This window comes from Phlebotomus argentipes, unplaced genomic scaffold, assembly GCF_947086385.1.
Source record: "Phlebotomus argentipes unplaced genomic scaffold, Phlebotomus argentipes genome assembly contig_17, whole genome shotgun sequence".
NCBI classification, from domain to species: Eukaryota; Metazoa; Arthropoda; class Insecta; order Diptera; family Psychodidae; genus Phlebotomus; species Phlebotomus argentipes.
The window spans coordinates 163,123-187,828 of NW_026776166.1; the positions used below are offsets into that span (position 1 = coordinate 163,123).

The following is a 24,706-nucleotide window of genomic DNA, read 5'->3' on the forward strand; positions in this document are numbered from 1 at the left end:
CACCCTCAAGCCTGGGCTATCATTTTTCTCTCCACCGCAGAGAGAGATTGTCTTTCTCGCGCCGATTCCACGTACATACATATCGTCAAAGCTTGCGCAACACTGCCATTTTAATTGCATGAATATTTTTATGCATCTCCCGCGCTAAGTGCTACCTTTTTCCCCGTGTGTGTGTTTGTGTGTGAAGGAGATGCACCTCCCAATTTATGGGGTAATTAATGAGTATAATCCCATGAAAAGTCGCACAATTCTTCACGAGGGGATTATATCATGCACTGAAGAAGATGCGGACAATTAGGGGTTAGAAAAGCACACATTCTTTAGCTTATAATGTAAGTCCTGACCGAAGCCATTCATGGAATTGCGTCGAATTAAAAAAAAAATCCTAATTCAATTTATCGCGACAAAGACATGTGAGAAGACTCCAACAATGGTCAATTCTTCACACACGTAAAACCTCTATCGACTTCCTTAACCGCCAGTGTCTGAAGACAAGTCATTCAACGTCTTTCCAAAAAGAGCTCTTTTTCTTCTTCTCACCTTTTCTCTCTCTCTCTTGCACATTTTGACCACTTCATTGGGCGACTTCACGACAATTTTTATTTAATTTATTCACTGTTTTTGGCTGGTTTTTTCGTGGCTTCACCGCGCCAGCCTAATGAATTATCGATAAAAATTTCACTTTTGCTTGAAAAATACGAGAAAAAGAGTGTGTGTTCAAATGAAAACGAAAGTTTTAGCCATGAAGAGATTAACACAGGCATTGGCCACAGCTTTTTATCAATTTGCCTGCACAATGATCGCCGCAACTGTTGAAGAAAAGCTCCAAGAAATTTGCAAAAATATTAAATTCTTTCACGTGTTAGATAATCCTGATGGAAATATATCTTCACCATCATTAAGTATGACTCTTCTAGATATTGAGAGAGGTTTTCCACGTTGAAGAAATGCCTTTTTCCAAATCATCTAAAAGTGCAAATTCATGTTTTCCATTCTACAATATAAGATTCTCCGGAACGCATGCAAAACCGATATGATGCAGAGAAAAATATTGTAAATCATTTCCCGCAGAAATATGCTTTTCACACTTAAGTTGAAAGTGAGAAAAATAGAAATTGTAATAATGCTTCACTCCCAAAGTGATACACATTTTTCCCAATCTAATCTTCCTAAGTGGCTTCTCGCCAGAGATTCATATCGCCTTCAAGCAAAAGTTTAGCAATACAGGAATATCTATTTATTCAACTCAATCTCACCAAATTGCCACCTCATTTTTTTACCTCCTCAAGCAGGGCCTAAACTCTGATGGTCAGATTGCTGAAAACGTGACCATTCTTCAGAAGTTTGGAAAGATATTGCAAAGCTGCGAAACTTTAAAGTGTTATTCACTGGCTTTTTGCCGCACTTTCAGCGGAAAAAAAATCATGAACACAAACCTGAGATCGGAAGGTAACGCTTTGCTGGTTGGTGGCTAAGATCTGGGCCGTTGGGTGCCGCTTGTGCGGCCACGAACCCATACTGATCATAAGCCCTGGCCGGGAAGCTTTGGCCACTCTGTGCAAAGTTCCACGGCATCTTGTGCTGCCCTGAGAATTGATTCTGATGCTGCTGAGGCATGCAATTGACCACAGAATCAGTGGGTGGCATGATTGACCAGCTTTGATTGGGATTTGGCTGGCTATAGTAGCCAGCGGAGTGATAAAAGTTTGATTTCATGGTGTCTTGTGCAAAGTTTTGTCACTTTTTAGCGATTCACTGGGAGTCTCTGACTGTGGCGAATTCCCAAAACTGCTACATTCATCAACTTCTCCCACAAACACTGTCTCATCTTCCTGTGTTCCCAATTTTTCAACCCCCAAAAGAGCCAAAACTTTCTGCACAGAATGACACACGAGGAAAACTTTACACTTTTGACCCTCTAGAGCTTTTTCACACAGACACACACAAGCACACTGCAAAAGTTTGATGCTTTTGAAGCTTTTTGATTTATGAAAAACTTCCCTTGAAATACAAGAAAGCTACCCCAAAAAATCGCACACACACACTTGAAGGACTCAACTAGCTGCCTTGGCGTTCCGACTGAAACTGCCTGGGTTGTTTGTTGTTGCCGGCAGACGCACTGAGTGCGGAGACGTGTCCAGAACACGGGGTGGAGCCTCCTCACGTGGACTGAGGCACGACAGCCCAGGTAGAAATGGATTCACGTGGCGACGTCCGTGGCGTGCCCCCCTCGCGACGCGCGTCCCATTGGAATTCCTAATCATTTCCATATCTTTTATGCATCCGTCAATTCAGTTCATTGTGCCAGTGCGCTTTCTGCAGCCGGTCGGGGAACGCAAATGTGGGGAGAAAATTGCCTGCATCCCATCTGTATAATGATGAGTCTAGCAAATACACTTACAGATTTAGTCCACAGAGGCTGACAAGTGTCAGAACTTTCAAATAGACAATTATGGACCGCAAAAACAGATCGTCATTTCAATCCTGTGCCTATGTTTCTCATTGCATTTCCATCAAATTTCCATCGTATAATTCGAAAAACTTATTAGTATTCTGTAGTTTCACGCCCTCTTCCGCCGTCACGTTGCTCATCCACGTGAGCCAGATCCCACCTCCCGAGTGTAAAGCTCTCTCCAGTTGAATGAAAGGGAGACTGGCGAGTCTTTCAACGCCCACACCGAAAGCTCTTCTGCGGAATCGCCTCAAAACAAGCACAATACACAGAAAAAAGACACCCAACATCGAATGGCGACCCCCTGCAACTCCAAAGTGAGCACAGATAGTCGGTATCAGCGATGGGGACGCCGAGTTATCAAGCGGCGCGCCTCCGGTTTATGTCTCCACTGTTGCCATGGCGACTCACAATTGGAACCCAAATTGGCGCCCGGCCACGTGACATACGCTTCCCAAATGGGTCGCCGCGTGATTGCCACCCCATCGTGGTGCTCCAGGAGGGCTGTGAGGCCACCAGGCGCCTCCATGAGGAGTTGCAAACTTGTTGAAAACTTTCTCAAGCTCTGCGGCAATTGTTGGCCAACCTCAACAGTGAAATGATTGAAAATTGCAGTCAAGAGAACATCAACTTTTGGCGATGATGCGAAATTTGATGGGATTTCAGCAAATTGAACAGTATAATGAGTCATTATGTGATTGAAGTTTTCAGAAGTTATTCCTATACCAACCAGGCGTCTCCACTGACTAATAGAATTAATTCAACTTTACGCCATGGGCGTAGTTACAACTCTCCAGCTGTTTTTACTGATCATGTATTCCGTTATGATTGCATGACATCGCAATCATTTTTATCGCTTCTCTGGCAGTTGAAAGGAATCTTCCATATTTTTATAATGTCTAGATTTTTCATTAAATTGAAATTTTGAAGAAAAAACTTGTGCCTAAATTGCCTACAATATTGTTTCTTTAATTTTGTCCCTTCCTGCTCAATCTCGTCTACGCCAATGCTTTACGCGGCTCATATAATTGATATCAAAGTCTAATGTAGTTAGTAAATTTTCAGAAAGGGGAAAAGTAGCATTATCGTTTTGGGTATAATTTATGCTGTTCAATTTTCTCACACCCCAAAAAATCAACCCCACAAATACCATAGAATATATAATGTAGGTGCGTGTGGCAATCAATAATCACTCTATTGAGTAAATCAGTGTGAAAATTGATTAAATTGAGTGGTTTCCCATATTGGTCATACTGGTGCTTTTCACTGTCTTCGAACTGCTGATTCAGCCAAGTCTTATCATAAAACCTATTTGCATGCGAACAATTTCACTGGCTACACTTCATCATGCCAAAGTGTTATCGGTCAGAGAAGCATTGCGCAAAAATTTCTGCACACTTCACAGAAAAGTTCACGTCACGACAAGAGACCTTCGACAATTCCTACCAAAATCCCACAGGAAGAATTCCCCCATTTGAAATCTCAAATGCAAATATTTATCAATCAATTGAGAAGCGTCGGTGTTTTGATTGCAGATTCTCAAGTGTGCACCATCAATTGTTGACCAACACTGTCGCAATTGCAACCCAATTCAGCCATAGATATGAGAGCCAAGACAACGTCAATTGAGCTGAAAAATCACGTAGGTGATAGTGAGAGACATTCATATTGAAAGAATTTAGCACTCGCATTTTCAACACTGTGCGAGAGAGACGAGAGGCGGATAAATTGTCTTCTTTACAGCCATTGGAATTGGACACCCAAGCTCAAGCACGATCTCAGACTGTAATTTAGAGAGACAGGAATTACAATCGTAAATCCTGACTGGGTGAGAATGTTGATGAAAATGTTTTTCATTCGGGGCCTCTTCACATTGGAATTTTCCAAAAGAAAGTCCCAACCAAGTGTCACTGATGATTTCCCAAGCATACAATTATCACAGCACGACATTTCGGAAAGAGGGTCATGTTATCAATTGATTGTTGCCTGTTATTGTGACCAGAGGAATCTTCCACATATGGATCATATATGTATATATTTTGATACAAATGCTCCAATTTTCTCCCTTCAAACTAATTTAATTCAATTTAGACACTCGAGACGAGCCTCTTTCATGACACTTTGCCTCATCAAATCATCGAGAATCGTGAGCTGTGATTTTTATGGGAGAAAATAAATTATGTGCAGTCAGAGATTGAAATTTTGGCACGATTTAGCACTTCCTCGCGAAAATTGACCATGAAAAGCTCTATAGACATTTTTCTGGAGTTGAAGCCTTTCGGCCAATTAACCATGACGTCTTCACTCGGAATCAATGCGTTTCTTGCGTGGCCACTATTTCGGGTTGCGCTGTTTTGACTTCGCCCCTCTATAAATACCTCTTCTACCCACATGACCATATGATTCAGGATCACGTCACCTGCTCCGATATTTTGGCAATTAGTGGCTTTTTTGCCCGCGCTTTTCCTTCCGACCAACACTCCAACGGCGTCACGAGACTCAATCGACGCACTTTTATCAAAAAAGCTGGCTCTCTGAGAAACTGTGGCGGGTGTCTTTGGACGACGAGATGGGCTTTCTATTCTTAGTTGTCATGTGATGGAGCGATATGTGTTGTGCATTTAGAGAAATTCCACATGCGATGACTCACTGAGAACTATGCCAAGACATCGCGCTTTCCCCTCCCTCTGCCCCTCACCACCGCCCGGCCGACTTTTGGGGGTGTGAGATTTTCGAGCTGGTGAAATATTGCTTCGAGAATTGGTGAAATTTCATGGCGGCGAGGAGAGAAAATACAGCAATTTTCAAGAGAGGCCAGAATTCATCCGGAAAACGAGCCATTGAGATTGATATTTGGCGCAATGAAAATTCCACATATTGCAACTTTACACATTAATGCCAAAGAGTCAGACAAACAGCCACACCGTGGATAATCTCATTATAAATACACCCAATGATCGTGCAGAAATTACAAACTCGATTTTTCCGGCTGTAACAGCACACAAAAAGCTCATCGCAAGAAGTAACAATAAATAAACCTACAAAATAGAGTCATCAGTGGAAAATTACAAACTTTCTCACATTACAAATTGGCAAATCCAAAAAAGCTTCATCGAAAAGCTCCACAAATTTTGCCTTCATTTCTTTCTTCTCTTTGATCAAGAACAATATATTGAGAAACACTCAATTTCTTAACTTGTCTTATTTGTTTTATGGTTGAATTGTGTCTGGTTTTTTTGTCTCTATTGTTGACCAAAGCATGGAAAAATGTACTTCATGATGAAGAGAATCAACAGCACTGGAATATTATCACGTAAGAAATAAAAAAAAAATGGTGTCTAAAGTTGTGGAGAAAAACCCATATAAAAATGAGTGAGAGAAGGCATTGAAGACCTGTTTTTCAAGATTAAATCTTCATCTTGAAAACTGGGTGGAACTTTGGACTTCTGTCTTATTAGAATTCAAGTGTCTTTTTCTTGCAAAAATCGCAGAAATGCCATTAAATTGAAGGCTGGCGCAGGCATCGTTATCGCTTGGGTCACACCAGTGGATTTCTAGGCGTCTCATGACGCCATTCGGAGCTTTTTCCTCCGATACGCTCAATGGAAATAAATCACTTTCACACCCTCGCCACTTCATCAATGGGCCGACATGAGGTATGGCGATTTTCAGACACTGCCGGAATTTTCAATGTGATAAAAACTCACACACACCTCAATTGACCTTTTTGCTTGTTGGTCAAAGTTTCGTTTCACCGCAATCACGGGTTTTTTCGCCCTCCCGGCATTGAATCACACAAAGGAAAATCCCTAGTCCAAGTTTCAATCAAAGATTGATGGCTTTTGAAAAAGATTCCAAGTGTGGTCAATTGGAGACAGTAAAATTACTTTGAATGTGGCAATTTGAATTTTTGTGCATTTTTGCAAAAGGAAGGAAACATCCACTTTTCCGGGAATATGAAAATAACCATCTGCACATCTTCCGCTTCTCTCTTTGGCTTCTCTCCCATTAAATGAGAACATTTGTATGCATTTTGTGGGCGATCAGTGTAGAAAATGTCCTTTCTCAATCATTTTCATTTCCTTTTTGGCCATCATTTCACTGGTTGGCGAAGACACGAAAACACCACCATCGTCTGGCTCAATGCATTGATGCACACGCAGAACAATTCATTAGATGGATATATTAGTGGTGTTCTTTTGAACGTTGGCCAACAAATTGCTCAATGTTATGTAGAGCATCATGGTATTTTCAAGAGGGCCTCTCTCAGTGGCAAAGGAGTCCGTCGACGCGCGCGAGGAGAGAGAATGTATCGCAAAGGATGACTTGAAGAGCAACAGAAACTTAATTATCAATTCATTCACGCTTGAAGCTAGATTAATGACTTCTAATGCTTTCATTGAATGCTCTCTCTCGGCCACTCAATTGTTCCGGCGTACGCAACTCGCTATACATATTTTTAGTTAATGGACGAAAAAGTTAATGGTGTTGATATGAGTGTGGACATATATATATCAACAGACTTCTATGAGGCATACAATATATTATATATCTTTCGTTATACTGTACTTGAACTACTGCGGCTACTGAATATGCAAGCAGTGTCGATACTCTCAAGTTCTATAATGAGAAGAGAAGAAAGAGAAAGAACAAATAAAAGAGAAAACTAAAAAATTAAACAGAAGAACAAACAAAATAAACAATGAGAGAGAAAATTATGATTTGTGAATCCAAAAAAAAAGAGAGAAAAGTAATAATAGAAGGAGAAAAAAAACATAATCACAACATAAAGTACAGTCAAGAGATTTGCATATATGTATGCAAGTAAAGATAAAGGAGAGAAAGAGAGGAGAGAGAGAGAGAGATGTCAAATCGCTAGTGATTTTGTATTGAAATTTTCCGAAATAATTATATTGCATAGAATTAAATTAGGGTCAACTTTATATTTAAAATTTTCAGAATAAATTATATTCTCACGAGATGCGATCGAGGGGCCAAAAGCACGGCAAAAAGCCGCCTTCCATTGCTTTCCAACTGACTAATGCTTGACATGCGAAAACTCCCCTCGGCGCCCAATCTAACCTCAACGCACACGATCTGAACGCATATATATATATGCGAAGCTGCAGCAGAAATAGTGTGTATAGATAATTACTGTGGATTGTGGTCCATTATTGCATGTCCCCAATGAATAATTGCTATCGTCACAATGTTACTTATAGCATAATATTCAATTGAGCGCAATGCTTTTCCGTTTCACTGTGGTGGTTTTTCGTCGCTCTGCTGATATTGAAAATATTACAAAATAATACCGCACATATAAATTGACTTCATCAACACACTCAAAAGCACCATCGCTTAATTCAGGACCGCAACTGACAATTCATCGCAAGTTTAATTCAAAGAGACTCTGCGCTCATACAGGAGAGATGGGCCAGAAAAAGCACGTGAAAATGTTTTCTGCAACATAAATATCACAATTAGTGAACCGAAAATAGATACCAATCGACAATTCACCGAAGCATGCCGCAAACAACTGATAGTATGCGCTCTTCTGTGCTGTGCGATGAGAAGATCGTTTGCTTTATCTATATTTTGCAAATATATGATCAGAAGAATTTCAGACATTTTCATTGAGTGAATTCTTGAAATATCCAAACAATTTACTAGTTTTAAAGAAACCAAAAAATGTCACACAAAGTTGATTTTTTCACGCATAGATTTAGAAGATATGGAACATTGTGAGATCTGAGTAGAAGAACAGAACGCCGATCTTTTCATAAACTAAGCAAAGTATATGGCTTATCATCCTTATCACTCTCCTTTCTTTTTTTTACACAGTTGTATTACAGTGTAACCGTGAAGACTTTATCGTTACTCAAATATTTACAAAATCAACTAAATCTCTGTGAATTATCTTTCCCTCTCACGCACACACGAACTTCATCAAGTCACGGAAGAGCTTTTATGAATTTTTCCAACCATGCAAAAATTCACTTCATTCTCTACAATTCAATTTCAAGTTCTGTGTCACAATTTTTTTTCTCCCAAACACACATACATATGTACTTTCCCTCTCCGGAAAATCATCAGGCCGTGAGTGAGACTGACGAGGAGATGATGGACTCTCGTGACGCCAGAATTTCCCAGAGAATTTGTGTAGGAGATGGAATATTTTTGACTAATTGTCGCAATTTTGCTCTCTGTCCTTCTCTGTCTCTAACCCATCAATGCTTTTTGCTTTTTTTATACCCACAGTCGTCCAACAATTGATGGAACATAATGAGGACTTTTCATAAGCACACATAAAATATATCCTCCACTTTTACCACATGCTCTTTTTCTGTCCAGCACACACAATTGCGTTGTTTATTGAGGGATTTTCAGGAGGTTTCCGGGTCAAATTTCCTACCACGATGAGCGCACGCACTTCAATTGCTCATGTTTTTTTTCTGTTTCGTGATATGATTTGGGGCTGTCTGATAAATTTACAATCGCACGTCATAAATATCTCATGGAATTGTCAATCGAAGTCACGATCCCGCCTTTGTACAGATCACTCAAAGGCGTTTGTGTCTTGTCGAATAGTAAAAAAAAGGAAGAAATATTATGAGAAATGCTTGACAAGTGATAAAGAGATTCAAGTTGATTTTTATCGAATTCATTGCATTTCACGATTTTAATGCTTGACTTACGCGAGATTATTGGCCATATTTATATTTATATCTCACTTCGCATTTTGCGACATAACGTTCGCCGGCATGACAGATGATAATTAAGGTTGTGCGGCTTGAGATTGTCATTTAGAAAAATAGAACATTATCAGAAGAGAAAAAGTTCAGGAAAAGAGCAATTTCATAAACCTGAGAGTGTCACAAATGATGTATTTTACTATTAATTTTGTGTAAAGGTCTTTTGATAGAGCTCAAATTCCCTCACCGGATGACATCCTCAAGTATGTACTTTGCATCTAGTTATTAAACATTTTCTCTCTCCCTCTCTCGTGATTGTCATAAATCATCTTGTGGTGGAAATTCTAACAAGATGGAAAGCCCTCTCAGCTGTTCACGCCTAAATCAAGTGAGCCTTCGCACAGTGAAGCAGAAAAAAAACACTTCTTCATTCCTCTATTTATTATAGAGTGATTCAAGGACCCATAATGTCTAATTACAAAAGGAATTTACTCTTGGCAATTTATCCCCACACGTGAGAAGATGCCAGGCCAAAATTCACATTGCAGAAACTTATGAGATTAGTGAGAAAAACAGATTTTGGAGAGCTTTCAAATGCAACATAATATCTCACATTTATTCCACTGACTGTAATACGATAAAAGCGCACCCAAATGGATATATTCCAAGGAAAAGTTCACATCCATAATAGCCACTTAGTATGCATTAATCACATGCAGAGCACAATAATATACCACCAAAAATAACCATCTAATATGGCATCTCTCCGCTGTATATGCAAAGATGTGAATGAAGACAAAAGGAATCTGGTGCATTTTCCAAATGCTGAAACATGACATAAATTGCCACTGGCACTGAATCAATTTAATGTTGCGTCTTTCACCACAATTCTTGCAACATGCATAAGATAATTGATCCTATCAATCTCGACACTACACACAACATATTCCTCGTGTTTTGATTTTAATTAAATATCAAACACTTTCCATACAAACGCGACCCAGCATGTGTTTGGCTATGGGTTTATTCATTTGCATGGAAATTCAACAAAAAATAAAAGAGCGACAGAGAATGGGAGTGTGTGAAAAAGGTTTGGATGAATTTTTCATATCACTTTTTACATCGCACATCTTTTTTTTCTCCTCTACAGATGAGAATATCGTCAGGATATGCAAATCCACCCCACAGTTTTTTTTTACCCTTGTCAGCCAATAAAAATGCAAAAAAGATGGCTAATGAATAAATAAGAGCTAAGTCATCTATAGTCTGGGGTGTGTTAATAGATCCTAGATGGCGCATTGTGTGACAGCTGTCAAGAATGGAGAATGACACATGTCAAAAATAATTCAAAAATGCCCCTCGCACTGCAGAATGCCTTCCTTAAAGCGATATCGCAGTGTTTATGGAAGGATTAAGTGGCTCTAAATTGTTTACCTGAAGCTCAAGAGTAGTGAGAGAGAATGTATTAAAGTGTTGCAATAGTTGCAATTGTGGCGCAATGTTGATTCGCGATAGAAGCACACAAGGCCGAGAAAATGAACCAAATATTGTCATTTTAATAAATTCACCATTTTGCTGTGTGAGAGACACTTTAATTAATTGAGAGATTGGCTCTCGTTCTCCTTTACCATACACCCCAGGGATTTATCCGACGATTGAGACGATTTATTGCCTAGGACTTATATGCTCTATAAATTAATCACACACTGAATCCTGCGACTGAGCAATAGTCCCTAATTTCCTGGGACGTCCTCCACATACAGTCCTGAACTGGTCATCGTCCAAGAAAACATGTGCATATAGTATAAAATCTGGTCGAGTCGAGAGAGCCTCTCTTGAGTTAGCATTCGGAGGCACTTCGTGACTAAACCCATTAGAGCATCCCATCTAATTGGACTTCCATATTTCATAAGCGGGACAGTGTGACGACCAACTTTTCTATAACACAGTGCGGAGTTAGCAACCAAGCTCAGGGAATATATGGCAGAAAGAATTGTCTCAATGAAGCCCACGTTCAATTACATTCAATCTCAACATCACAAATCCACACTGATCTTCACGACATTTTTACTCAAAAATTTTCCACACATCACACGCTTTTTGGTCAGAATTAAATGCATTTTTTCGACTGAATGACGCACTGATGGAATAATAAAATGTCACGTTTTTCATCCGATTCTTGTGCACTCCTTGCGAAATATTCGCCACGCACTGCGAATAAACAAACAGTCAAGTTTAAGAGTTTATTAAAAAAGCACATATAGGGAAGTGTAGAGCTGATTTGATCTCAAATTTCTGGTCAAAAATTGCCCCTCTGTTCGCTACGATCACTGCACAGTATTGATATTCTATGAAAATTTTTAGTATTCGTAAGAAATTGCACTTCCCATCCCATAAATCATCGTTATTAATGATACTTGATGTCCTCTAGACTTATGCTTCTTTCTGCTCCTCAAGTATTTCATTCAGCCTTCCTTCCACTTAAAATCCACCCACTTTCGCTCTACTTTTCACCACCACCCTAACAAGCGAAACGACATTCACAAATTTATGAAAAATACTCTGTTTTGTTTCCGGATTTATTACACTGCTCTCATCTCGAAACAGTTGAACGAAAAGATGGCAAATTAGAACCCAGCTTTTAATGCATTTGTGTTTGAATTTCGACTATAACAATTGTGGGTGGGTGAGAAACTTTATGACCAACGCAACGTTATGCAGAAGCATTACGAGCGAGTATCTATTAAAATGTTCATAGTTTTAAAGGCGATTGTAATGATGGTCTCTCTTTTATGAGTTGGCAAGAAATATTTGCATGAGGGTGAAAATTATAGTTTTAGCACACCTTTTTTCACTCTGTCACGATGACTTCTTCTGCAACTTTGATGGTATTCGTGGTGAAGAAATGTTGGGTGATTTAATAAAAGATTGTTTGTGAACGATGGCCAGATATTTTTAGTCGTGAATTGGGATATTTTTAAAAGTCGCGACATTTTCCTAATCTCTCACGATGACTCCAAGTCTTCTCACTCTGTTTTTTTTTTTCTTCTTCTGCTCACTATTGATACAATACGCGCATTTTTCGTGAACCATGAGGACAAGTTGACAGAACTAAAACTAATGATGCTGACTATCTTTATTAATATTGGTTCAGTGTGAATTTTTCCCCCAAAGAGTGACAATAATTGGGACTTTCATTCATGAAACAACATGCCAACATTGCCAACAAAATGCTATTCTGGCGCACTGAAAATAGTCAGTGGCGAAGATTGTCAATCAACTTCAGATGCAGATTAACATCAGCTAATCTCTCTGCATTAATCCATTATTTGACATGGAAAATTTTCCTACATAAAGGATTAATCTTAAGCACACAGCCCAAGTGCTAATGCGCGTTGCCCACCGGGATTCCATGTGGGCGTTTTCTTTTGCCTTTCCACATCACAATTTTCTTACTATGCATCGCGCATTTCCTCCAATTATACGTTCTCTTGAGAGTATGCAGGGAAAATGCACACACTGCACTTTACAAAAAGAAACAGCACTTCACCATAATTAAAAAAAGAAAATAGATAGAGAATGTTGAAAGAAATGCAAATGAAATTATCAACCCTGGTGTAAATCTCGGCAAAGTTCTCAAGTGAGCAAAGTTGTTTTCTCAAAATTATAAGACTGAAAATGCACTTGATAATTAATTGAATACACCACATATATACATAGTTCAATCTCTGGCGGAAGCTTTTGCCCGCAGAGGGGAGGATATTGGGGAAGGCAGAGCGATGAAAATTGGCAAATTTGCTCCATCAACAATTGCGCAGAAGCAAACAATCGCACGGCAAAAATTTTCAATACTTCTCCCTCTCTCGCTCACCCACACTTTGCGCGCCAAACTGATGGAGACAGAGAGAGAATTTTCCGGATGTTGAGGTGTGGGTGGAATTGTCAGGGAAAAAAAGCACCTCTATACACGGAAGGTATTTGGAGTTGGCAAAGAATTTTTCACTGCAAAAATGCAATTGCTGAAGTGTGTGAAATGAAAATGTGGAAAATACACTCAGAATAATTCCCAAGATTCCAGTTTTATGCCGAATTAATTCCCTATCTCTTCTCTCAGTTAATCGCACACATTGTTTGTCAAGATTTGGTAAACAAAGTTTTGGAAATTGGAAAATTAATGAAAAGAGCTTCTCTTGCGGAGGTGTTCTAAAGTACCTTTTCGACCCCGTCTTGTACTCATTTTGGGAAAATTGCGAATATGATTTATTCGTTTGTTTTTCTCTCTCTCTGCTCTCGCACAAACTTCTTCTCGACCCATTTTGCCATTTTCTCTCTCTCTCTCTCTCTCTCAATGTACAATTTTTTTTTATTGTATATCCGCCAAATAGGCTGTTCATCGACAAATTTTCCCATGAAGAGAACTCGCGAGAGAGAGGAAATTACAGTGTTATTGTGAGAAACAATAAAATTGTGGCTAAATCCGCTTCTTTTGCCGCGGATTGCATGTTTGTGGAAAATGACTCTCGCACACCAACAAAAGGAGAGAGACTCATCAATGTTTGAGCTTTTGAATGTCATCATGTCATGGGGTTGAACCTCAATCGCCAACTTTATCTGCCTTTTTGCTTTGCCTCCCGTTTTTCTTTTCCTTCTTTCCTATTCCAACACACAGTCAAATAGCATTTCTGAAACTTCTCCATCTTAAAAACTTATCAATAATTTAATTGTGAGACTCTTTTTCTCTCCTCCTTTTCCACTACTCCTTTTGCCGATAGTCTGTTGTATCGGTCGTATCGCTAGAGACGTTCAGACGAGAGGCCAGAAAAAAGAATTGATTTTGTCCCCAGCGCGCGCCGGTCGACAGAAAAACCATGTGAGTTCGATTCTAATAGAGACTTTGGTCACATGAGGGATTAGTAGGAGGTTTCGGGCAGCTCAATTAGCGGACTTTCGGCAAAGCACAGCAAAGACTCAATCATTCATTTTGAGTATAAAAATGAGATTTGTTTGCGCCAAAGAAGGTAATATCAAGATGTTGTTTAGGTCAACTTTAGGAGTCAACGACGCAACTAATATGAATATGCTCGCGAATAATGTTTAAAAGTGATTGCCTCGTGCAGAAATAAAACTTATCACCTTCCCGTGCCTTTTGCCCTTTTCCCCGCGTTTAAAGCTCACACGCCCCTTATCAGTTATTGACTGATTAGAGACAGACTTTACGAGTGCGCGTGATAATATTCGGCGAAATTTGGCGTTGAAATTGCACCCAGAGCTGATGAAATTTTCACGCATGGAAATTACTCTCACGCGAGATGCCACAGCTGTATCTAATCAAATATCATGGCGCAAGGCGATAAGTGGATGGAATCTGAGGCACAATTTCACATCTTTCTGGCAGTCCGTTTGCGACACAATGCGGCAGAAGTGATAGCAAGTGGGAAGGCTTATCAGCTAGCTAGATAGGGACAGTAAATCTCCTCTGCGAGTTAATAAATTCCCAAGTACTTCTTTGGGCAATTGAGTGTGTCGCCAACACAGATGAGTGTCTCTCCGTCAGATGGATAGGTTGATAAGCGTATGGTTTGAGTGTGTTGATTCCTAGTCAATTCTTCAATTAAATTTTCCAGAGCGACAACCAAGGCGTTGAGTGATATCTCGAAGAGACATGACTATGTGTTTTCGGTACGAGCCTCCATATGATTAACTCTCATTTGGACATCGGACTAAATTGTCGCCAATGCGCACAAAACATAAAACCCAACACTCTCGTTCTCTTTCTGCCTACAGTCACACTTCACCAATTACAGCTGGGCCAACAGCATAGCGTTCGTTCTACGAGAAAAAAACTAAGTAAAGGAGAATGCGAAGCTTTAGAAGTACTTCGAGTAATATAAAACAATCTTTCCTTAACAACCCATTTCAGTGCAGGACAACATGTCTGTCTAAGGATTCAGAGGTATCTCTAGAGATTGAGTATTAAAATTATCATTTAAGAAAGCCTAAACAGTAATATTACGACATTGACTATCTAAACTAGAATTGAAGCGGTTCAAATTTTAAGTTCACCTTCAAATCTGCTGGTTAATTACAATACAAATTCCACAATCTGAACAAGTCAAACATCCTATAATTGTCCATCAATTCTCCTCTCTTCTCCTGGTGAAAAACCACCCAATTATGCTTTTCATCCGTCTTGGAAATACATCTCTGACATTCTTGAAAATTCCCTCATGGAATATTCATTGCAATTTGCATCAATTCCTAGCCTGACACTTACACGACTTTTCCATACTATGAATGGCGTGAGGCATAATCTGGAAATTGATGAATTTGTCGTGTGCCTGATAAAAACATCGCTCTGGATGTGCTGCTGATACAAGCGTGCACAGAATCATCTGGCTCTCAAACTCATGTTGTCTGAAAATTGATGAGATTCAGGAACGCGCGAATATAAAAATTTCGCTTTTTCTTGTGTGTCTGTCTATCTCGAGAGTCGCTTTTTTGCTAGTCTCTCACTCTTCTCATGTTGGATTTGCTGGCTCACTTTTTTTTGCTGTCGTGCAGCGCTAATCCATCTACACATGGGCTCAAATTCACTTTCATGTGACCAACACACATCGAGTATAGAGAAGGCCTCATTTTTTCCAACGCTAATAGAGGTGTCTCTGTGTGGTAAAAAATGTGTGGCTGTACCGAGAGGTGGATAAGCAATGAATTGTACTGGAAATTCTCAGAATTCATGTGTATTCTCAGAGTGAGAGAGAGAGAGCGAGAGAGAATGATCAGCGAAACACCCTCTGGAATAATCCTTCAATTCTGCTACTTTAGCTAAAAGGATCCCCATTTCTTGGACTCTCACACACAGTGTGTGTGTGTGACGCAGTGTGTGCCGCTGGAATTTAACACACAACACAAACTCCGTGTGTTTTAATCAAAATTATCACATCACATGTCTTCAGGTCTCCGAATATGTCGCAGACTGAATAAATTATGGAATTTTTTGCCGGCATCAAGGCTCACGGAAAGTTTCTCTCTTTTTTTTCTTCACAAAAATTCAGGGGGGGGGGAGGTCATGAAGAGATGGGGAGAGACTCACCATTTATTCCACTGATCAGGGGGTAGTTGCTGTCGCGTCCACCAATGAGTGTTTTTAATCCACTTTCAATAAGAGTCGGAGATGATCGCTCCCTGTCACTCATTATCCTCAACTTTGTGAACTGCCGAGGGTGTCACTGGAACTGCCACTCACTTGGGTGGGCCCGCAATTGGGGGTGGGTTGCACACTTTGGGGCACTTCTCGGGGCTCTCGCGCTACGCCAGATCGCGGCACACACACACGCGCGCACGTCTCGGGGGATGGTGGGTGGTGCCTCCCTCTTTTCACCGCTGGTGAGACAATACCGTCGCGGCGCACGGACGCTCCCGGACACTTTTCACACAATTGACTAAATCGATTTTCGCGCCGAGCAACTCTGCACAGACCATCGATTTCACAGGCACTGGCAGAAAGGGCGTCGCGCGCTGGGTTGGACACACACGGTCTCTCTGTCCTCCTGTCAGAGGGGGGCTGTGGGGGGCACCTTCTGCAACTTGCCCACACTGGGACTCCCGTGAAGTTGTGGCCCGCTAGAGCAGCACTTGCAACTGTGTCGTGGATTTTTTGGGTGGGCACACTCGACAGATGCGCGTGATTCGCTTATTGAATTTTCCCGTCACTGATCAGGCCCCAACACTTCTCCTCCTGAAGGGGATGAGCCCGAATTTTCTCACTCTCTTTCTCTTCTCGCCACACTTTTCCGCGCACAGGGGAACCACTCACACAGAAACTCTCCCTTCTCTCTCTTTCTGGCTCTCGCTCTGTGTCCTCTCTGCACGTTGACTGTGATCCAGAAAACCAGAGCTCTGGACGTGGTGGATTTTAGGCAGGGGAGCCAAGGATGAGACCAAGAAAAAGAGCCGTGAGGAAACTCTCGCCTAGATAGAGGAGAATTCTCGAGCGCGAGACCCGTTCGACAAGCTTGGAGGAAGCTCTCTTCCAATACTCTCGGTTGAGTTGTTGATCAAAAAATAACACTGAGTCGAGATGGGAGTTGATTTGAGTGGCACTGAGTCACTCACACAAGCACAGCTCGACACACTCTGAGAAAAGTGAGGTGGAAAGGCTTGAGAATATCACTGGAAGTCAGTTGTATAGGAAAATGACCAGTAAATCTCGCCGAAACCCTGAAAATATCCCCTCGCGCTGTGCACTCGCTGAACAATTTTTCGCACAATTTGTTAAATCGACAATACCGATTGCTGAAAGTACAAATAAGCACACACAGCTTTGGAGCCAACACACCGACTCAGCGGCTTGAAGAACTTTTGACGCACGAGGAAAATTACTGGGCGAAATGCCTCTCAAAAGCACACCCACAGAAAGCTCTGCACCAGGATCAGGCCAGAAATATCATCAAGTGCAGTAGAAAAGGACTTCCAGAAGAGTGATCACGAGGTGTTAAAAATCGCGGGCACAGACACACCGATTCACGCTAGAATATCAACACTCGCACTGCGGTGCACACATTTGGAGGTTTGTGGGATCACATGAAAAGACCGTCTCCGACGAGACTGAGCGATTGGGGCTTCGCCAGCCGATTCTAACACTCTCACCATCGTGAAAAACCCCGCACATCCACAGCGCAATGTCCATACTTTTCCCTCTTATACCGCCAAACATCAAGAGAATCATGCACACACGCCATTCTCGTATATGCCCCAGAGTTGAGGCGCAACTCCGGCAAGAAGATGTTCTAGATAGGCTTGGGAAACGTGTGTGAAGCACCAGAGCCAAAGGCTAAAGGTGACCATCAGGCAATCGATAATCGTGGCACACAGTGATTAGATTGTGATTTGAGAGAGGATTTATGCTCCAACTGATAACAACTGACACGCATAAATATGGAATTTTGTGCCTTGCAAAGTAAACAAAACACCCTTTTCTCCACCATTGACGCCAACACAGATTTTTCCTGTTGCCAGTCAATGATTGAGAATTTATTGAGCAAGTATAGGAAAACATGTGTGAAAATGCCAGAGATCGACAAGGGCGATTGTCGGTGAAATTGAATGTATTTGCATGAGTTTTGAGCATTTTTAGCAACGCGTTTAGCACTTACAAGTTCCTCTGCTTCCACATCTTCCACTCAGATAAGAACTTTTCACCCACGTTCGCAACATATCGCTTTGTTCTTGCAAATACACACATATGAAAAAGAGAACAATATGAGAATGTCATTAAAACGCAGGCTGAGATTGTGATCAGAAAAAAGATATTCAAATACACTTGCTAAACTAGAAAAACAGGGCAATTCGCAAATTTTGCCACCACGAGGACTTTCGCAGAAAGCTCTCTCTCTCTCTCAATTCTCTCTCTTTCTCTCTCTCTCTCTCCGTTTCGCAGTAATTCGGCCAGCACCAGGCGCCTCCATCGTCATCACCTGATACTCCGGGAAGGCGCAGTCTCGCCTCCGGTCGTCCCATCTAGAAATAGTTCAGCACGAGCAGTTGCTTCGTGTGCACACATTTCTTGCGCACTTCCCAGTCTCGCACTTCAGGTCTGGCAGGAAGCAGTGAAAAAAGTCCTCCAAATTCACTTTAACCCAACACACAAGCTATCAATTTTCATGTACCTGCAGTGAGTCGCTTTGAAAGTAAGCAAAGAGTTGAGAGTTCTTTGTGCGTCTGGAATTTCACAGTTGGACTAACATCGCGAGCTGATCTGCCTTCTGTGTGTGCCAGAAGTTATGTAAAGAGCTCCTCTGGGGTGAGAGAGACTTTTGGGCAGAGGCAGAATCCTTTCAGGGTGTTGCAATTATGGCAGGCAGAAGGGCGCAATCAACAGTGCATTTCTTTGAGAAGTTCAAGGTGCTATGGAGATGGCAAAGAGAGTCGAAGGCTCTGATAGACAATATCGCATTGTTCTTGAACTACACTTCTAGGCCACACACACATCCTCCACGACCCTTAAATCTCCGAGAGCCTCCTCTTCTCGCTTCATTGTCAACCCTTATCGGAAAAATCAATTCTCTTTTTTAATTAACTACCATCCCTCATCGTGAGATTCTATCTGCAGACGAAATTTCTTGTGGTAATTTGCATGAAATTAGGCAGAAGTGTGACGTGATGGAGGCAAACATAAGGCCCGAATTCTGTATCCCAAAAATTTAGGTCATGAACTACATAAAATCAGATAAACTCACTCCACTCTCATAGCGCTATATAGCCTTTTCTTTTTGTACCAACACTCATTGCAGGACCGCACATCATCGTAGAGAAATTTCCTCGATTGTTGCACATTCAATTCCCTGTGCCAAATTACACTTTCTGGCAACCGGAGCATCTGTGTGGCCAAATAGCAGGACAATGAAGCTTCTCTGTGGATTTATGGCCAAAAAAGTCCATTCTCTCTGCTGAATTTTGTTGCTCAACATCCCGGAAAAGAGGCGCTCTGAGGAGGAATTGGAAAAAATGCCCATCCAAGTGCTCGATTACGACCACTTTGCCATCAGTGCAATTGTAACAGTGGCCATGCAAATTATATTCTTCATCATTGCCGCAACATTTCAACTGGACAAGCTCACAGACTTTGCCGGAGGCGTGAATTTCATCATTGTGGCCCTACTCACATTCTTCCTTGGCCAGATTGATAGGACAATGAAGGCCTACGACAGCCGACAGCTCATGGTCACCGTGTTTGTGTGCATCTGGGGAGCGAGACTGTCCGGATATCTGCTCTATCGCATTGTCAAAATCGGCAGAGACAAGCAGTTCGAGGACACAAAAAGAAATGTCATTCGATTTGCCGTCTTCTGGACATTTCAGGTGAGTTAAGTGTTAATGTTCTGAGGAAGGGGTTTAAGGACAAATTGTATTCAATTTGTATTTCCCAATCTCAAATGTAGTGCAAAATACATTTTCAGGATAATTTCAACATGTCAGAAATGCGTTTTCCATTAATAATTTGATATCAAATCAATTCATTATTGGCAAATCGGTTTCCAACAATACTACAGAACTCTTGGCGACTGATTTCCCACTGTCAACAGTTGGAACATTGAATAGATTTAATATTTAAACTTATCATCGCTTTAAATTGCTGTTTCACTGCCAAGTCTCTTTAGCTAATTGACCTACAGAGTGTAATTCGCCCATTTCACCAAACATTATTTTCTTGTTCAATATGCATAGGGCAAAATGCATTGCAGGTTGTGGAAAATTGTGTAAAACATTCTACCACAATTCGATATTTCGCACTATTTTTAAACACCTTTGAAAATGCACACTTTCCATCCATCGTAGATAAATGCACTCTGTTCCAACATGCGAAGATTTATGCATACACGAGTGGCAAAGTTGTTTTGCGAAAGAGGTGGGAAAATGAGCGGAAAAGCGTGTGTATATATTTAAAGTTAAAATAAAAACTAGTCACGCGAAAGCCCTTTTCACTGCTCACACACACACGCCAGAACAGTGCAGAAAATGGCCAAAATTGCTGATACACTCTATCATCGTATCTTTGCAGGCAGTGTGGGTGTTTGTTGTGTCTCTCCCTGTGATAATTATAAACTCCCCGAGGCATTCGCAGCCCAACGCGCCGCGGACAATGACAACACTGGACTCCGCCGGAACGGGAATGTTCACGGTGGGTCTGCTGGCGGAGACTTATGCCGATCTGCAGAAGTTCAGCTTCCGCCAGGATCCGGCGAATCAGGGCAAGTTCTGCAATGACGGCCTGTGGCGCTTGTCCAGACACCCCAACTACTTCGGCGAAATCGTGATCTGGTGGGGCGTATTTGTCATCTCACTGAATGTGATCAATGGCTTTGAGTGGGTGGCGATCATGTCGCCGATCTTCACCACCTTCATCATCCTCTTTCTATCCGGAATCCCAGTGCGAGAACGCTCATCCGACGACAAGTACAGAGAGTAAGTTTCCCAAACCATTTCTTGCAGGCCTTCAATAATCACTTCCTCTCCTTTCTCTTCACACCAGCAACATTGAATACCGCAAATATAAGGCCACCACGTCACCCCTCATCCCCATCCCGCCGGCCATCTATGCCGAGGTGCCGCGCGCCCTGAAGTTCATCCTCTGCTGCGAGTTCCCGCTGTACGACTCCCTGGACATGCACACGGACGAGATGCCCTACGCCATCTCGCTGGCACACTCGCACACATAGCAATCAATGCCGGGGCCCAGCAGCCAGCACCACCGCTCTTCGGGCTCCGGCCACCAGCGCACAGCGGCCACCAGCTCCTCAGCCTCCACAGTGCACGAGGAGCCGGAGGCGAAGCAGTTCTACGTGTCCGCCACCGCGACCCACTGCATCCCCGGAGCCACCGGCAGCTCCACCGTGACCACCATTCTGTGATTCCGCCAGAGACAGGCGCGGTCGACAGGGCGAAAGGACTATATTTTTCTAAGACCCACAAGTAGAGAGTTGGAGAAAGTGTGATTAATTCCCAGAATGCTCACTGTTAGTTCGCTCAAGTTTTTGTGTTGAGAACAGCAAACAAAACACCAACAAACCATTCTAGTCCTCCTAAGGAGTGAGACGTATGTATTTTGAAAGTCTATTTTTTTACTCTCAGCTCATCAAAGATTTTATTTTTATATGTTAGCCACCAAGAATATTAGCAATTGAATGTTACTCAACTAGCCTAGCATTTATTTTAGTAATGTAAAAAAACAAAATCAAACAGTAGAATTGACGTGAACAAATACCTAATAATACTTAAAATGATATTAGAAATAAAAGAAAAAAAACTCTTCCTGCCATCGAAAGATCCTCAAGATTACTCACAGAGCTCAAACCCCAGCCAGCGATTAGGGAGATATTACTAATAACTCTTATAATAATGAGCAATCAAATACAATATCAGAGATAAAGTAAGTTGCATGCGACTTTTTTTTTAGCGTCATGTTAGTTTCGAAAGAGATTTTTTTCCTGAAAATAACTACACAACACCCAAAAAATAATAAACACCGTGTTTGACTAAGATTCTGCACAGAGGAAATGCTCAAAAATCCCATTTTCGAATAGATTTTATCGCAAAGTCAAACCTAAATATATAAAACAAATGTCAAAGGTGTGACCAGAAAGAGCACGCAACACTTAAAAAAAACTGCATAAAAATGTTCATAATTACTAATTTTTTCAATTCCAATTTTGCAGTTTTTAACGAGAAATTCTCACTGGTACAAATCTTCTGGCGTCACCTTTGACTACTAAAACATGTTTAAAACTATTGAATGTTGTTTACATCTCGAGGATAAAGACTTGCATTTGAGTTAACCTCCGTATTGGAAAAATGTGAGCCTAACAATATCAATCATCTTCATGTTCGTTGAAAGGATTTTTACCCGAAATAAAGAAAAAAAGAATCTCTAGCTCAATTATTGTTCAAGTTCACCCGAATTAACAACATATCGCGCGGTGACAGATTTTTCTGCTATATGGAAAATATTGAGAACAATAAAAATCTATGGTGTCTACTAGAAAATAGAGAGTCAACATATCTAAAACTTAAGAAAAAGAGTCTTGTGCCAACTTGCACGAACAACAACCTCTCTCGAGAGACACGAAGGAGAATCTCGAAGAAACCTATTTATTGAGTTCGTTGTGTGAATTGATGATGTGTTACTGTTGGAAGTTAGAAAATATATATATATATATAAAAGATGTTAGACTACATGATTTTATTGAGTGAACTTATAAAAACTCGTTCATGACAGAATAAATTAGCCGAAAATTTTACACACATAGTTTTGCCGCCAATCATCAGGAAAAACGCGCTTATTTCTCATCTATCTTCTGATCCACCGTTGATTTCGCGATCATCTCAATCAGGGTCCGTGTTGGACGTCCTGCCATCCCGTCCTGAAGATAGGAAGCTTCCCCACCCTTGGCCACCATCACTCCATAAGCATCCAGATGCAGCCAATCTGTACTCTCCACGAATTCACTGAGAATTGCCGCCGATTTGCACGTGTAGCCACTGCCGATGCCCAAATTTGTCATATCCACATGCGGATGCGCCTTGATCTTCTTCCTGAACACATCCCAGAGCGGCAAGCGCCATAATCTGTCACCCGTGTGAATGCTCGCTTCTCTCATACGCTCCCACAGATCGTCAGAATTCGTGAAGACAGCGCTCACTTCATTTCCAAACACACCGCAAATCTCCTGAGAAATTGTGCCAACATCAATGACAAATCGCGGGAAGAAGTTCTTTGCATACAGCAAAGCATCCACAATCACCAGAGGTGCCTCGGCATCTGTATCGGAAATCTCTATGCACTTCCCATCCATTGTCTTCACCACATCGCCAGGCTTCATCGCTCCGGCGCCCATGATGTGCTCACAAAGTGGGATCAATCCGCGAATATTCACAGGAAGCTTCATTGACGCAACAGCTCGACACGTGGCTACGATCACAGCGGCTCCAGTCATATCTCCTCTGCCGTACTCCTGGTCAACGGCTCTCTTCTTGCACAATCCGCCACTGTCGAAAGTCGTCCCCTGACCAATCAGCACTATTGGCCGCTCATCATATTCCGCTCCGAAGTAACTCAACTCCAGGAAAATCGCAGGTTCGCAAGATCCTTTCGCCACAGCGAGATAAGAGCTCATCTGACGACTCTCTGCCCAGTTCTTCACCTTCACCTCCACATTGACTCCCGATCTGGTCAGGATATTCACAATGTTCTGGGCAAACATCGACGGAGTCAAGAGATTAGCTGGAGTATCTTGCAGCTGACGCGTCAGATTCTGAGCTGAGGCCTTCTGCAGACCAATTTCCCAGTCCATTTGATCATTCTCACCTCCCTCGATGTCGTACAAGTGGATGTTCGATTCAAAGGGATAGGCGAGGGTGCGGAATTCGTGATTTGTCCAGATCCCAAGAGCCGCTCCCTCAGCAGCGGATTCCGCATGGCCAAAGCTCTCCACGCTCACATCCGCCGTGTGCAGCCTCTGCAACTCCCGACATCCCACAGCAGCGGCAATCCTTATGGCCTCCTTGCTCTCGTCCATGACCTCTGAAGCGCAGAAGTCCAGGCATTCACTTCCCAATCCTGTGATGACCACAGTGGAGAAGATCGGGTCGATGTTGTAGAAAATTCTGGATTCCCCCAATTGAGGACAAGGTCCAGACATCTTTAGCAGTTCCAAGAGTCTCCCATTGGCGAATCTCTGAAAAGACACTCAATCACTACACAATTCCTTGTCCGTATTAATATAAAATCCTTACAGAATTGTACTTAAACCCAGTCTGAGTCAGTCTTCCTCTGTCATATGGATCCTCCTCATCGACATAAATCCCCAACACAAGTCCCTTCGACGGCACATCAAAGCAGGAATTCTCATGAGAGGCTCTGGTGGTCATCAGTCGACGAAGATTCCCAGTACTTGATCGCAGGGATTTGGACAGATTCCTCACAGCAGAAAACATTGTCTTCACACAAAAACAATTTCACCTGCACACTTTGACTGCTACAATTGCAAAGTGAAATCAATCTCAG

General features: G+C 41.7%; 3 protein-coding genes across 5 annotated transcripts in view; 1 reads left to right on the forward strand and 2 right to left on the reverse strand.

Annotated features, from left to right (window-relative positions):
- LOC132256743 (hepatic leukemia factor) overlaps window positions 1-17,728 on the reverse strand; it is a 35,465-nt gene extending 17,737 nt beyond the window's left edge. The window contains exons 1-2 of one of the 3 annotated variants that reach the window (XM_059753275.1): window positions 16,250-17,727; window positions 4,849-4,874 (exon numbers count right to left, since the gene is read on the reverse strand). In XM_059753275.1, the coding sequence (XP_059609258.1) occupies window positions 4,849-4,874; window positions 16,250-16,340 (117 nt within the window). In that variant the 5' untranslated portion in view covers window positions 16,341-17,727. Of the gene's footprint in view, window positions 1-4,848; window positions 4,875-16,237 lie in introns of all 3 variants that reach the window. The other 2 variants (XM_059753273.1, XM_059753274.1) reach the window with 2 other exon arrangements.
- Window positions 17,729-18,694: 966 nt separating this feature from the next.
- On the forward strand, window positions 18,695-22,844 carry LOC132256716 (uncharacterized). The gene is made up of 4 exons (XM_059753225.1): window positions 18,695-18,833; window positions 19,437-20,004; window positions 20,705-21,108; window positions 21,176-22,844. The coding sequence occupies exons 2-4, from the start codon at window positions 19,651-19,653 to the stop codon at window positions 21,360-21,362; spliced, it is 945 nt and encodes a 314-aa protein (XP_059609208.1). The 5' UTR covers window positions 18,695-18,833; window positions 19,437-19,650; the 3' UTR covers window positions 21,363-22,844.
- LOC132256715 (cytosol aminopeptidase-like) lies at window positions 22,599-24,623 on the reverse strand. Its single transcript, XM_059753224.1, has 2 exons — window positions 24,436-24,623; window positions 22,599-24,377 (listed from the first exon to the last, which is right to left on the reverse strand). Exons 1-2 carry the CDS (start codon window positions 24,568-24,570, stop codon window positions 22,980-22,982), a joined length of 1,533 nt encoding a protein of 510 aa, XP_059609207.1. The 5' UTR covers window positions 24,571-24,623; the 3' UTR covers window positions 22,599-22,979.
- Window positions 24,624-24,706: the final 83 nt, after the last annotated feature.

Excerpts from the sequence above, each read along its gene's own strand:
- LOC132256715 (XM_059753224.1), bottom strand. The coding sequence starts at position 24,570 with ATGACCACCAGAGCCTCTCATGAGAATTCCTGCTTTGATGTGCCGTCG. Across the intron at positions 24,378-24,435 it reads CTGGGTTTAAGTACAATTCT|AGATTCGCCAATGGGAGACT; the intron begins GTAAGGATTTTA and ends GTGTCTTTTCAG.
- LOC132256716 (XM_059753225.1), top strand. The coding sequence starts at position 19,651 with ATGCCCATCCAAGTGCTCGATTACGACCACTTTGCCATCAGTGCAATT. Across the intron at positions 20,005-20,704 it reads CCGTCTTCTGGACATTTCAG|GCAGTGTGGGTGTTTGTTGT; the intron begins GTGAGTTAAGTG and ends GTATCTTTGCAG. Across the intron at positions 21,109-21,175 it reads TCCGACGACAAGTACAGAGA|CAACATTGAATACCGCAAAT; the intron begins GTAAGTTTCCCA and ends TCTTCACACCAG.